The following is a 15,308-nucleotide window of genomic DNA, read 5'->3' as shown; positions in this document are numbered from 1 at the left end:
CACTTCAACCCTTTTCTGTCCATTGATGAGCAGAGCTCCAAAAGCGCTACTGGGAGAAATTTGGCCCCCTGTGTGTCTCCTCTCCCATTCCTTCCAGCTTCCTTGAACACCTTTCTTCTTCAGACTTGTAGCAGCTCTTTTTAGAAGTGTAGTTATCAGTTGTGTGTTTGTCATCTCTGGCTCTGGGCTTTGCTACGTTTCTGGATCCATAGATTGTTTTTTATGCAACTCGTGGAAAGGAAAAGACATATAATGAACTTTGTGCCCTCCACTTAGTTCAATATGTGGCCAGGCCTGCACACACAGACCCAGAAAAATACTTGGAGCTGTGAAGCCTCATCTTCATCTCCACAAGGGTTCCTCTGGAGGACATTAGAAAATATCAGTAGGCAAGATTAGATAAACAGTACGATTAGATAAACAGTAGCAGTGCACTACCTTTGATTTGGCAGCCATAATCCAGTTGGATTAAGATGAGATCATATGATTTAACTTGCCTTTAATAACAAACAAACAGCATTTAATAGCTGCTAGCCAGTTAATTTCCACAATACCTTTGCGAGGAAGGCATGTTATCAAGTTGGGAAACTGAGGCAAAGGGATTTATCTAAATCTTAGAAAACACCTCCGATTACTTTTCAGTTCTGATGTGCTTAACCAGAAGTAGACACAGGTCCAGCCAGAGGCTGGGGTGGAAGGACACTACTCACTGTGCTGCCAAACCATATGGGGTTTTCATTAGTAAGGTGTGCCAATAACTGATGGGTTTTGCAAAAAACCTGTTCATACTGTTGCCTTCCCCTTCTGTCCTCTGAACTAAGCACACTCTTCAGGTTTTGCGACAAAATCTAGAGCTCCGTTTCTTTCATGTACCAACATTCACTTGCAAAAATGAGCAGGGTCACCTGAGTTCAGGGTGCATGAGCAGAAGGTGGCTTTGTCTCTGGTCACTGCTGCTCTGTGCCAGTTGGCAGTTGCCTGTGTGGACACAAGAGCCTGGATTTGGACTGAGGTGCCTAGATGTAGGCACTGAATTTGGGCCCTTTTTTTACCCCCTCTGCTTTGTTTGCTTTCACCAAAGCTCTACTTTGGAGTGTTGGAAAATTAAAAGGTTGCTCAGAGCAGTTTCATGACTACCATGCAAATATACCTGCCGTTGGAAAATAGTAATCACTCTGGAGTAACACAGTAATAGTGAAAGCTCGTACTGTCGGGATGAAATGTGCATATATAGAGTTGCTGGGGAAATGTCTATACAAGGTCTGCAGAGGAGGCTGGGATTATTTTTTTTTCTTTGCAACTTATACAGAATTTCTGATGGGAATACTTCACAACTGAAGCTCTGCCTTCCCTTGGGGGAAATGCAACCATTTAACTTCTTTCTTCTTTATATGTATACTGAGGAACTGATGGTTTGATCCCATGGGAAGTCTGTATCTGTTCACAGTTACATTTGTTCATTTCAGGAGGATTCTGTGTTATCTGGGAAAAAGAGAAAAAAAAAAAAAGGATTTGGCTTAGTTTATTGTATTGCCAGTTCTTTCTGCCACACCAAGGAAGATGTGCATTTACAAATTTGATTTTAAACTGGGGTGAAGGAGGTAGAAATCAAAGAAATTATTATCAGGTCGGGGGTGGGGGCTGGTGGGAAGAATATGGGGGGAGGCAATGTGAATCAGGAGGCAGTAGCTTTGAAACTGGATACAATAAATTACTCTAATTTATTGTTTATTTTTGTGATTGCATGCAGTTGCATCTCTTTTTGCTTTGCTTGATCATAGGAAACAGCACATTTTTAAGCAAAAAAGAGAAGCCTCTGAGTTCCCATCTTGGTCTGGAGACATACCAGGATGCAAACTTTAATGACATTTGTGCAGAGGAAAGGAAAATAGTGAGACAGAGTACTGAAACAAAGGGAGGCAGGATATCGAGAAATGTGAGCTTTGATGCCATTTAGAAAGGGTCTGGATCCCATGATTTATCTAAAAATGACAAGATGCCCCTCTAAAAATGCAAATGTTGGCACTGCATCTTGTAGCTATAATGAATGAGTCTTTCACACAATGGAAACATTCAACTTGTTCTAGGGCACTTACTGTGGCTCCATATGCTGAGCTGCATGCTCCTGGCCTTTAATCACTCTGCCTTTGTTTTTTTCAAAACTTAAATTAGAAGCACATTAGTGTTTATATGGTGTACACTCGGGATTTGGGTTTTTTTTGTGTGTTTGTTTGTGGAGAGTTGGTTTTGGTTTTTAACACTAAATAAGCCCGATGAATGCAGTCATCTTGAATGTACGGGACAGGACATGGCAAATCATTGGAAACTTAAGTTGGCAACAGCAAAACGATGTAAATTTTGAGCTGCTAATGGCAAGTAGGACTCCAGCTTTGGGGCGAGGGGAGAAACTATGTTACACAGTGGGGAGCCATTTAAACCCTCCTCTGACCCGCCAAGAGGACGCCTCTATGCTTTCTGGTTTATTCGAAGGGAGATAAAGCCAAAGTTTTCCTTTGTTGTAAGTTTGGGTTTAAAAGAATCATTTCATAGACGTGCAGACTGAGCTGCAGTCTTGCCCCTATGAACCTGACCCGGAGCACAATGCACCCCATCTTATGGCTGTCGTTAACAGGGGCTTTAGTGTTGGCTGCATCTTACTATTAGCAGTTTACTATGCAGATTTTTTTGGGATTAAGGAAAAGAATAGAGAGCCATCCATCAAATAAAATAGGAAACCGACCACTCTTTCCTTGAAGATTTTTTTGGGAGGGGTTTATCCCACATGCATAATATTTAATTTTCTGGATGCATATATGCAGCGTATATGCGAGTGGGCACATGTATAACTCCATTACAAGTTTTAAAAGCTCTGTTTCTGACAGAAAAGCGGGCTAATTAATAGGAGTAGGAGACAAAATGCCAGCTTGTAGATTTGTTTCCCCTGCAGAAATCAGCCCCCCTGTTAGACTGCTCCTTCTTGATCTGATGTAACAAGAAGAGAGAGTCAGCTGTGAATCAAGCGCCCTGTTCTCATTTCCTTGATCATTGACATGGTTTGAGAGAGAGAAAGGAGGAGGGATTATTTGTGAGGTTATTAAAAAAAAAAAAAAATCCTCGCTCCCCCTCCTCCTCTCCTTCAAGATGCACAGGCACTTCCAGAATGTTCCATAATGTGAATCTGACTTTTCTCATTAAACATCGTCCTCTTTCCCCCCTACTCCTTGTTAGTTAAAAAGCGCTGTTTACAAGTCACTAAGCAGATAATTCTGAGCTTTGACGAGCGGATTGCCAGTTTGCAATACAGTTGAAAACGCGTTGTTTTTTTCAGTCAGCAAGCTGTTTAATGGTTTCAGAAATTAAAGGCTAATTGCACTTGAGTGAATATGTGCTTTTCTAAGCCCACTGTTACCATTATTAGGGTGTTTACCAGTTCGGAAAATTCTCTTTTTACATAAATCTGCTAATTCTTCATTGCTGCCCTGTCCTGGAAAGCAGCCACGCTGAGAGTTTTGGCCACATCAGACTGACAAGCTGGGGTGGGTTTTTTTGGTGCAACTTTAATCGTTGCGTGTCATTGGATTTCTGTGCAACGGTTTCGCTTGCAGGATTGTGCAAGTTTGTTCACATAACGTTCATGTTGTAAATGATCCCTTGTGAAAGAAAACTGCATGTCGATATTCTCGTTATGATATCAAGGAGATTAGGAAGTTGATTGCCTTCAGAGAATAAGCAAGAAATACAAGGGTAGATTTGGTAGCAGAAAAAGTTTAGCTGTTGTATGCTGCAGTATGCTTCTGCAATATATAAAATTGCTGATGAGTAGAAGAGCTTGGGAATGCTTCTAAAACAGATTTTCAATACCAATAATATTAATGGAAGCCTTTCCTGGAGAACGTGGCTGGTCAGAAAATCCAAAGCCAGTGCACCTTAATAGAAAGACTGTTTCATTATTTCCTGGCATTTGCTTCCTTTCTAATTAATGTCATACACAGAAAGGGTAATCATTCAGCCATCTTTCTAGCTTAAAAAGAGTCAAAGATTAAAAAACAAACAATTACCCAATGTAATTAATTTGAGAGGGGATTTTGGGGGGTATGTTTAGAGGGAGGGGTTGTTCCCCTCTTCTGTTGCAGGCAGCGTTTGTCATTCTTTGGCAGGAATGACTAATTTATTGTCTGTCTCTCCAATCTGGATGCATACGGGGTGGCTTTCATTCCCTCCCCCGCCGCCAAAACTCTTCTGATGTGCTGTGTATTTGTTTGGGAGGGGAAAGAGGAGGGGGGGAAGGGAGAAGGTTATATGTTTCTGACCTGCTTTACTGCTTTTCAACTGAAAGTAAATTAATGCACACGCTAGATTCCCCTCTGCTGTGCTGATTGGATCCTTGTGCCGATTAAATATTTCACACTGATAGAGGGATGCTGAAAGCACTCAGCTGGTAATGTGGTATGTACATCAGTGGTACAATAACTGACTTCCAGGTTAAAGTCAAACAAAACCCCCAGTTTGCTGCAGTTTTGATTAGAATGAGTTTCACTTTGAATTTAAATCCTTGAGCCTGCTGCAGCGATGGCTAATTAACTGAGATCTGATAGAAAGGAATACATTCTTACTTCTAATGACAGGCAGGCAGGAAGTTGTCAAAAAAAAGAAAGAAAGAAAGAAAGAGAAAGAAAAAGAAGAAGCCAGCAGACAAAAGAAGCCTTTAAAAAAATAAGAATGCTGAGATCGTACTTCTGCACACGTAAACCTCCCTGCCCGTGTTTCACACTCAGCCTCCTTCGGCTGAAAGTCCGCCCATAGAAAGCCTGTTTCGATCGAGTTTCCAGATTTTCTTCAGCTATTATCTTAATACTCCTGACTAAAACTAACACCCGAGTTCCACCTAGTCGGGCAGTCCCTGCCTCCTCGTTTATTAAGTGCGCTTTTGGGGGCTTCCTTGAGGAGAGGGCAAGGGACACACACAGGGGTTTGCTGCACGGAGCAGCCGAGGGAGTGTCCGCTCCGCGCAGCGCCGGCCTGGAGGAGGAGGAGGGAGGAAGGCTTCCTGCCCCCGGGTACCGCACATCATCCCGCACAGCAGTGACCCCTCCCTGGGGGTCATTAAATACTTCTGTCGAGCGATTTCTCCTCCCTCCCCTCCTTTCTCCCCATCCCTTCCCCCCGCCCCAGCTTCGGCGTCGCAGGGAGAGCGCTTGCATCAAACTGACAGGTCATTTACCGAGAGACTGGCAGGAGGAACTACCCCAGCCTTCCTTAAAAACGCTCCTCCTCCTCGGTTTCACATCTTGAACACCATTACATCGAAATATTGTGTTTCAGAAACAGTGCATAAAACTTTTGCATGCCAAGTGTCTTCATCCGTGGTTGTATGAAAACATGTTTTACTGTCTTCTCTTTGGGCACAGGCAACCTGGTGCCCAAGGGTTGTATGCAAAGGGAAGCATTTTTTATGGGAGTCCAGGGATAAAATATAGACTACGGAGCCTTTCGCCTCCATAAGCATCCACCAAACTGCTGTGGGTGCCCATGTATGTGTACATATATATGCTCAGCCAAAGCCCTGCTCATTCCTTTCTCAGTGTGTAAAGATATGCAGGTGGTTGGTTCATCACTAAAAGCACAGATTAGGCAGGATCAGCTGTGTATGTAAGTAGCAACATGGAAATTCATGGAGAAATATGTGGAAATTCATAGGATTGTACAAAAATCCTAAGAGACTATACTAAAGTGCTATAGCTGGTGGCCCGTCCGCAATGCATTTGTGTGTTGTCGCTCTTTGCATATTAAATATTCCGTTGTTCAAGAGAATTTTATTGTGACAATTGAGTAAATGAACAGAGGTCACGGCTCTCGTTGCAGGAGAAGTCTGTTCAGCTGTTTTGCATGCAGGGCCTTAGATTAGTGCCGAATGCTAAATTATTAATTGACGAGCCATCATTTTGGTTTGAAAGTGGATTGCCAGTCTTCTGCAAGCTAAATAAACTCTCAGGGTTATGCCAAATGTTTTCTCTTAGCCAGGGGGCCACTAAGGTAAAGAACTGATATTGCTCTGAAAACAATTGCAGTTTTTCACAGTGAAACTGCTTTGTCAGGAGAGCATCATTCTAGAAAGATTAATGGACTGAAGTCTCTATCTACAGCATGTAGGTCTTAAAATATAAATGTGATGGACAGTGAATTTTAGATCCTTTTTAAACAGGTCTCGTATTTTACTATGAAAACGTGAAGGTTTGTTGAGAGGCATGCGTTTGTTTTAAATCACTGCTGTGGCAAAGAGCAGCCAGTAGCAGAGTATTCCTCCATTGTAGAATACGACCGTATTCTTGTTTGAGATGTATGTGCGCAGTAAAGTTGACATCAACTATGTAAGGATTTGAAGAAGTGATGTAAGCTGCAGCAGAGTAAAAATGAAGGAACGGAAACATTGCGCTGAAAGTGACACTGTCCATGCAGAGCCTGGCTGGAGCCTGCGCGCACGTGTATGTGCATACATGTACTGTGTGGCTCAGCGTGCGTATCACAACAGCACAGCCGCCTTCAAATCCTTTCTCCCTTTGCTCTTTCCCATTATTCACTAAACAGAATGATTCGTGGTACGTGATGGGAGAAGTAGCATTTGAGTAGCCGCTAGTAGGGACACTAAGACTGTTGCCCGGTTGCCGTGTCATCTGCAAATCTTCACAGCACAGACCTCGTCAGGAAGGAGAGGGTGGGCAGAGGGCTTACATGTACAAATAAATAGAAAGGCCAGAGTTATTTTGATATATATGGAAAAAATATTAGCTCTGCTTTGAATAGTTGAGACTGTGCCACATACAAGATGGGAAATCATAAACAAGCGGCAGCTTTCCAGCACATTGTGGTGTGTTTGCATGTGACTGGCATACATATTTCAAACTCCGGTTTGCCTGTGGCATCCTGCAGTGAAAATGGAAGTTGTGTTGCTATTGAAAAGGAACTGCTTCAAAATTGGTGTATTGTGAGGACTGTTACGCTGTGGATGAGAAGCAGCGACCTGCTTTCCAGCATTTAAAGCCAATTTTTTTTCTTTTTTCTTTTTTTTTTTTTCTCTTTTGGCTCTTCCATTATATCAGCACATGTTTTCAGCTGCAGTGTCCAAAGCTTGCTTAGTTTCTTATTATTCATCATTCCAAAAGTGTCAGAGAATATGTTATGCTGACTGATTCTCAAAATGCAGATTTTCTCTCTCTTTAAAAACCACGACTATTCTTTTAATTAATCTGGCAGAAATAGAATACAGCAGATGTAGGTTTTGTTGAGGATTTTTTTAATCTCTCATATCATAATCTTTGTTTCTGCCAACACTCCTTTATCAATGTCTTCTTGGGGGTATAAAATAAAAATGGTCATTACAAAGAAAAACAGCATAATAGCTCGTCTCCTACTAACGTAATCTGATTAAGGAGGGTATTTCTGAAGTTTTGCTAGGTACATTTTCAGAAAATTAATAAATGAGACACAGAAGAGATACTGTAGCTTCTTTTCCCCAGACAGACAATTTTTCTGTAACTCTCTTTTGGAAGCTAATCTTGAGCACCTGATCCTTTGTATGTGCTTCCATATTTAGTTTCTAAAAGTTGCAGTTATTTAAATAAATTTAGCATAGCATTGCTCTGTGGGGAGGTCACTGGCATGGGCCAGTTGGTCCTTGCAAGCCTATCACAGGGACACATTTTCCCCCCCCTGTATTTACTTAGAAAAGCCGCAAAACCTAAATGAAAATGAAGGTTTTCCATTAGATGAATGTTTGATTTTAATATTTATCTGAAATTAGACTGAAACAAGCAGTAACCCTTACTTCCTTAGCTTTTTTTGTCGCATACATCTGAATAGACAGCTTTGTCAGTTTATTAGGAAAATACTCATCACATACAAAGACATACAAAACTCACTGTTAATGCATATAGAAGAACAGTGGAAACAGGCTGGATAGTAGTTTGAGTCATGAAGTTTTTTGTTTGTTTGTTTGCATCATTTGCTGCTTTTGTACTTCTTGGTACGATTTCCTCCTTTGGAACAAGACAAAAAACAATTACATGCTATTGAATTGTGTCAGGAGAGTCATAATCTACTTCTGCTTATTTACTTGACTTTTCCACCCAGCTACTAAGTATTGTATGGGATCATGGAGTTTTATTTGCTTGGATGTTTTTTGTTGCTGAACTCCCTGAGAGAAAAGTAAAGCTGTACTAATACCGTTAGAATACTACATATTAGAAATCGTATTTAAGTGAAAATCTTGAAATCAGTACAGTAACAGTATTTCTGTAAGAAGTTTTTCATCCCGTAATCAAAATACTCACATTTCTGAGGACAGACGTTAAAATATATTTCAATACAATGACCTGTCAGGGATCATGAATGCTCTTAGTTCCACAAAAAAAGAAACCCTGGTGCTGACGTCAGCAACAAACCTCTGGTTGTCTGTAGCAGAGCTAGGATATCACTCCTGGACTAACTCCAGTTAGGTAATGGATTTACAGCACTGAAACCAAGTCCAGCATTTTCTGACAGTCTGTGAGCTTTGGAAGTCTTTCACATGACAGAAATCAAAACAAAAATACAGTCACAAGCTGAACTCTTAATCTGAAAGCTTTGTATTATTGTACAGGTTAATAAGGCGCTGCACAAGGAGGTTTTCAGTAGAGTTGGGAAGAGGTAGTGTTCAGCTCTCCTACATGCAGTCGTTTTGCATCTGTAGCAACATAACAGTACAAGGAACACCAGTGGAAAACTGGACAACAACCAAACAGAAAAATAGGAGTTCTATAGAATTTTGTCATAAGCAACTTCTCCTACCTACATAAAACACACCTGAGCTTCTTGGCTTTCACTTGAGTACTTTTAAACTAACAGATAGGTGTATTTCTGTACTGAAAGAAAAGTTATTTCCTCTTCAAAACATCTATGACGTGCAACAGTATAGTTTAAGGAAAATAACGCCTATGCTTCCTTGGGATGTTAGGATAATGAAGAATGAAAGGTAAAGGCACAAGTAAACAAAGCTTAAAACAATTTATATGAAGTCATGATTACTAGAATAATGCTGACATTAAAAGAGTAATTTCTTTACATTAAAATATGCAGCAGCTATCTCTGATAAAGTGCATGCTTGCTATTTCACATAAACACAAGAACTACAGTTCCTAGAGCAAACATATTTGACAAGTAAGGCTTTACAGCCTTAAAGTATATAATGGATTTAAAGGTAAGAAGGAAGTTACCTTCTTAAAAGTCAGTTAGTTTTGTACTACAAGGCTTCTACTTTATGCCCAGAAGTAAGATTTTCAGCCTTGATTCTAGAAAGAACTAAGCACGGCTGTGACTTTATACACACACACGCGTATGTTTAAAATACAGTGTGTGTATATATATATACACACACACACCCCCCAAGGAGGTTTTCATACCTCCTTTCATATATATACACACACACACACTGTATTTTAAACAGGCAAAGTTGACAACAAAATTCTTAATGACTTTTTTAATAGTACAGCAGCAGACCTAGACAGGCGGTGAAATTTCCTGAAAGGGTTCGCATTAGATGCAATTGCACGGAAGCCATAGGACCAGTCAGCGAATGAAGTTAAACATGGGCAGAAGTCTTTGCAGGATTAAGTACCTTTGATGTCAACTCTTGTAAAAATGAGATGTTTAATGCTTCGAAGTATCAAAAGAGGCTCGAACCAGGACATTTTTTCCCCATGTAAGAACAGCTTCTGAGATAATTTGAAGTGCAACAACTTTATAAAAGTTTTTTTCTTTTCAAAAGCGAGCGTTTTATGCAGACACTGGCATTCACCATATGGCAATTTCAGAGTGCCTATAGAAATCTCAAGTCTTGTAAGAGATACTGCAAATAGGTCATAATCAATGTGTTCCTATTACAGAGGACAGAACAGCCACTCTGTAGCAATTTAAAAGTACAACTGTTAAGAAAAACAGAGAACTGCGAGTTAAAATGGGTGCCGTGGAGAAAACTTCGCTTGAAACAAAAAAAAAAAAATCCCACCCCAAAACCAAAACACTGGAAAAACAGTGAAAGTTTGTGAGGGGGGAAAAAAAAAAAAAAGAAGAAGTTAAAGAAGAAACAACAACAACAAAAAAAAAGAGTCCGAAGTAAGTCAGGGTGAAAGAACAGAAGTAAGGAAGCGCTGGGGTGAGGCGAGCAGGTGTAGATTTTCAGACTGATGGAAGAGAAAGTTGAAAAGAACGTTCTTTACGTCTAAAGGCCTTTTATTATTAGTTAGAGCTGAGTATTATCTAGACCTATACCAAGATCATTAGTTACGGGCATAAACAGATACCAAAGGAAAAAACCAACCCGAGTGAAACCGCGAGTCCCCGAGGGAGCGGGGGAAGCCCAGCCTTTCCCCTTCCCTTCCCGCCTGTCCCTTCCAAGGAGAAAACCGTAAAAGGAAGTAAACCCAAATCCGTGTCGGCAGGGCCGAGCCCGGCAGGGCAGCTCCAGCCGGGCCGGGGTGCCGAGAGGCGGCGGCGGGGGCCGGGGGGCCGGGGTCCGGCTGCAGCCCGGCGGCTGACGGTGCCGCTTCTCTCTCCCCTTCTCTCCCCCGGCAGAAGCTGGCGGTGCGGAGCTGCCCCGCGGCCCTGCTGGTGGGCAGCGGCGCCAGCGGCAGCGCTAAGCCCGGCGGCGTCCCGGCGCTCCTCAAGGCACCCGGCGGCGGCGGGAGCCCCAGCGGCAGCCCCGGGCAGAGCCTGTCCATCTCCGTCCTGCCGGCCAAGGCTCCCATCGCGATGGTGACGGCGCACCTCAACGGCGGGCTGGGCTGCAGCGCCGCGGGCGTGGAGCCCCCGCAGAGCGCCCCCATCAACCTGCAGACCACGGCCAAGCCGCTCGGCGCCCGCCGGCCGACCGACATCGGCTCCAACGCCCAGGTAACGGCGGGAGGCAGGGAAGGAGGGAGGGAGGGAGAGAGGACGGGGGGCGGCGCGCTGCGGGCTCCGCAGCCGCAGCAGCCGCCGCCGAGGGGGGCGGGCGGGGCGGGGCCGGCGCCCCGACGGGGCGGGGAGGGGCGGCTGCTGGTGGCTGGCGGGGGGGGGGGGCGGTGTGGCGTCGGGGCGAGGGGAGACCTGCTGCTTCGTCCAAGTGCGCTCGGGGTACGGAAGCTCGCCCGGCTGCCCTGAAAGGGGAAGGGCTTCTCCCTCTGGTGCTGTAGGGACCCTCCGCCCCACCGCGAGTGAGGGGGTACGGGGGCTCCCTAGCCGTGCCTGGGGCAGAGGAGGTGGAGAGCGGGCAGGGGAGCGGGGCTGAAGGGCGGGACTGCGGGTGTCCGGTGGGTTTGGGGGACAGGCAGGTCCCCTCACCCCTGACAGCGTGGGCGGGACGTGGGCCCTGATCGAGGAAAGGTGCGGCGAGTGGAGGGGGAGTTGGCTGCTTCTCGTTGCTTGCCCTCAGTTGCCCACCTTTTGTGATTAGGAATAACTTTATCACCTTTTGTGATTAAGGTAACTTTTTTGATTAAGAAACATTTCTTAAAACCAACAAGGTATCTGTAAAGAAATGTTGGTTGCCACGTTGTGAGCTTGGATACTACTCGTGGGGATGGAGGGTGTCCTGGCTGTGCCGTCCTTTCAAGCACCCGTGGTGTGGTGCCGGTACCTTCTCTCACTTAGGCAGAGGGAGCAAAAGCACAAACTCTATGGGAGCAGGCAGGGTGGCAGGCTGTTGCTTCCAGGTCCAGGTGTTTATGTACGTGTATGTTTAATGCTTATGTTCACAGTAGTCTAAATATGAAATAAATTTATTGAATTAGAGAAAGGAGGGCAAAAGAGGAGGGGGTGCTGTTTGCCAGACACATCGTTTCATGTAGTCCGTTAACAGCCACAAAAGAAGTTTTTACTCCAGGAATGGTGTGTGTCAGGAGAGGGAAATTATGCTAATGAAGTTAAAATGTGTAGAAAGTGTCAAAGCCTTCCCTTCGGAAAAGGGAGTGTAAACTATTATTGCTAACATTGGAGATGTGGATTTCTTTTCTGCTTTCTGCACATAGAAGCTGTGGCAGTCTGTTTTTTGTACCTTAATTCCCCTTCACAAGCTCAGGATGTGAATCTCTAAAAATCAGCAAAGAAGAACTGTACCTGAAGACGTTTGTAAATCAGGCTTATGTTGGAATCTGTGAGGCTTTTTAATACCCAAGAAGTTCCTTCTTAAACACCGGAGAGGGAATGACCATCACCTAGTGCGTCTGCTAACAAATGGGAAAGCACATCCAACCACTTGAGGAGCCAAATTGTCCTGTCACTTTTTCTGGGGAAATGGCATTGTCTTTAGCTGTTGCACTAAAGCAGCTGTGTGTGGAATTTGGTTTTGAATCTCTTTTCTGTATTCATGCTGGGTATGAATGGGTATGGGTAATTTCCTTTATTGAAGGTGTTGTTTATGCTTTATTGAAAAAGATACTTGAAGCTATTTCAGTAGATATTTCTTGGAATCCTGGAACATAACTATATAAATGATAAAGTTTCAATATTTCAATGGTCTATCATTTTGTGAAGGACTATCTTTTACTGTCACTGTCAGGAGGCATAGGAAGAAAAGAATCAAAACAGTGAAGGAAGAAGCTTGAAGTAACATTTGATGTATTTAGCCTGAATAGTGAAATAACAGTCCCAGGGGCTGGAGAACAGTGCAGGTTACAACAGTTAGCTGCAAACTTGTAACTTGTGCAAGTGTTGTTAGAGGAAAAGACTTTCTAATCTGGTAAACTGGTGTGCTGTTGAATTATCCATAGTGCTTCCCATGTACCTTTCCAAAAGGGCAAACTGGTCCCACTTCCACCTTGCACGTCCTCAGATGTGCTGCGGTCAGCGGTGTATTGCAACCTGCTGGAGCTTGTGCACGTGTTTCTGTTCTGTGTTCTCTGAAACCTGAAACCGTATTTGCCCTGGCATCACAACTTTTCTTGCAAAGAACAGCTTTGTTTTGAGCAGAAGCTTGCTATTATTGGAATGGCATGGGAATATTGTTCAGCATTTGGGGTTTGCCTTGGTTTTGATAGATGAAGAGGTCCAGAGTTTCTCTTTAGAAATGTCTGCACGTTGCAAATTTTCAACAACTGTAGTTTTGTGATTTAGTATCTCTGATTATGTTAGTAATTTATGGAAGAAGAAGCTGAGCAATGGCAAGTTTCTGAAGCAGAGGGCTATACTGGTTTCATCTTTTGAGAATAGTCAGCAAGCATAGATAAAAACAACTAGAAATACTGAATTGTAAATGTAAAAAAAATGCAAGCTGACCTTTGGTCCTAAGCTGTCAAGAAGTTTAGTGCTGGATTGCATGTTAATTATCACTCCTCTACCCAAATTAAATTTGGTTTGCAAGGTTTCTTTTTCTGGTCCGATGTAAAAAAAATCTATTCTTGCTTCATGCTCAGTATTCTTGATTGTTCCCGGAGTGGTGGTTGCAAATCAATAGCAGTAACACCTTAGTTACTAGGATTGTAGTGTCGGAGGAAAATTTCATTGTTGACATCTATTAATAAGCATTTATTTTATCTTCTTTTTTTGTGTGGCATTGTTATAGCTCAGAGAAGTATTTTTTTCTGTTGAAACATATGAAGTTTGTGAGATGGAGGATAATGACAGCCTTCTGCAAACTGGGTTAAGGTGGCAAGCTGATAGTAGTAAATGAGATTACTGGTGTAGTGTAGCCTATTCCTCTGCATCTGCAAAGTGAGGGAAAGGGCAAGGGCATGAAATGTAATGTTATGAGTTTCTGAACAGTGGTTTCTGCTCGAAAGCGTTTAAGGGGATCAGGATGTGTATGCGGTCATCTCAAGTGGTATCTAGCAGGAAGAATGAAATGCTAAATGAAACTCAGCAGAAAAAATAGGGCATCAAACACTATAAATACAGAACTTTCAAATATAGATAGGATTAAATGTAAGTTGTTACACAATTTTCATTTGGGCAGCTGCATGTCAGCACTTTCATTTTAGGCTGTTGTTTACCTAGCAGATTTTTAAAGTGATTTTGAAACGTTGTTGACTGTAATGGAAGCCATATCTGCATTGAAAAAAGTATCTAAGTAATTACATGCATAACATTCTAGAGGATTGTTTAGATATTTATCATATGTTTTATTAGAAGCAGGAAGCATTGCGATATTAATAAAGATTGAAGTCTGTAAGCATTGGAAATCATGAGCTTCAGAAACTAGCACTACGTCTACACTATCCCTTGGCAGCCTTTCAGTGTCAATCCAGTGTATGAAGACATGACTGATGGAGTTACATTGACGAAAGTGTACGTGCATGAGTGTAGCTCTTTCTCCTGCTTAGAAAAATGAAGCTTAGAGCTTCATTTGGATGATCTGGAGCAAGTTACATTGGCAAAAGCAGAATTTTGCTGTCATAAGCTGAATTTTGCTGGCATATGCTGTATACATGCTAGGAGTGCTCTGCCTTCAGAGAATAGCTATTGTTGTTCTGTGTAGAGAATGCCCTAGAGCTACTGGATAGTTGTAGGATATCAGCACGTCTGTACCTACAAAGTACTCTCAGTATAAAGAGATTTTAATATAAGCCTCTCAAATTATATTTTTATTGTAATTGCATTTATGTGGTATTTGCTGTTTCCTATCCTAGCCACCATTTCCTGACTGAAAGCAGGATCTGATGTTGCTTTGCTGAAGGACAAAGTCCCATCTGCTGTGCTGGAACAATGTACTGGGTAAAGAAAATGCCCCTCTGCTACCTCCTCATTCTCTTCTAAATAGCAAAGCTGAGGGCCAGCAGGCATCCCAGAACCTAGTTTGGGGAAAGCAGAAAGCCTTTTGGCTGTTGGAAAGACAGTTGGATCAGCCAACTATTGGGAGAACAGGCAAAGAGAGGGGGAATACAGCTGTCAGACCACTCGGCTGCTTTTCAGGAGCTGCAGTGAGAGGAAAAAAGCACTGGAAGGGCCTATCTGCACCAGGCCATGAAGCACCATGATACAGACACACAAAGTTGCTCCACAGAAACGTGGCACAGAGTGGCTCTACAGAGGTAGTCAGTGTCCTGGAAGCAGTACACGGGTACTGCTGAAGGTAATATTTGCCTCTCAGGCAGCTCCAACTTCTCCAGTTCCAGAGAGACGTTGTTTGCAGCGAGCTTAGCTATTTCCGCGCAGCCCAGTGTTGCTGGCTTTAAACTTACCAATGACCCTGGAGTGAGAGTGCTGCCAGAACTGGCTCTCGCATTGTCCACATAAACAGTATTCTCTGCGTGTACCTGTCATGTGCTGTATGTGCACTGGTCACCTATCGTAAGTCCGAGAGG

At 43.1% G+C, this 15,308-nt stretch overlaps 1 protein-coding gene across 2 annotated transcripts in view; it reads left to right on the top strand.

Annotated features, from left to right (window-relative positions):
- The window catches only part of PHF21B (PHD finger protein 21B), a 166,611-nt gene that overhangs the window by 91,537 nt on the left and 59,766 nt on the right, over positions 1–15,308 (top strand). The window contains exon 4 of one of the 2 annotated variants that reach the window (XM_054221795.1): positions 10,606–10,923. The exons of the other annotated variant lie outside the window; for it this stretch is intronic. Coding sequence (XP_054077770.1) covers positions 10,606–10,923 — 318 coding nt within the window. The remainder of the gene's footprint in view (positions 1–10,605; positions 10,924–15,308) is intronic. 2 annotated transcript variants of the gene reach the window in all.

This window comes from Rissa tridactyla, chromosome 1 (assembly GCF_028500815.1).
Source record: "Rissa tridactyla isolate bRisTri1 chromosome 1, bRisTri1.patW.cur.20221130, whole genome shotgun sequence".
In the NCBI taxonomy this organism is placed as follows: domain Eukaryota; kingdom Metazoa; phylum Chordata; class Aves; order Charadriiformes; family Laridae; genus Rissa; species Rissa tridactyla.
The sequence above is the reverse complement of the archived record's forward strand: the minus strand, read 5'-3'. Positions and strand labels throughout refer to the sequence as shown.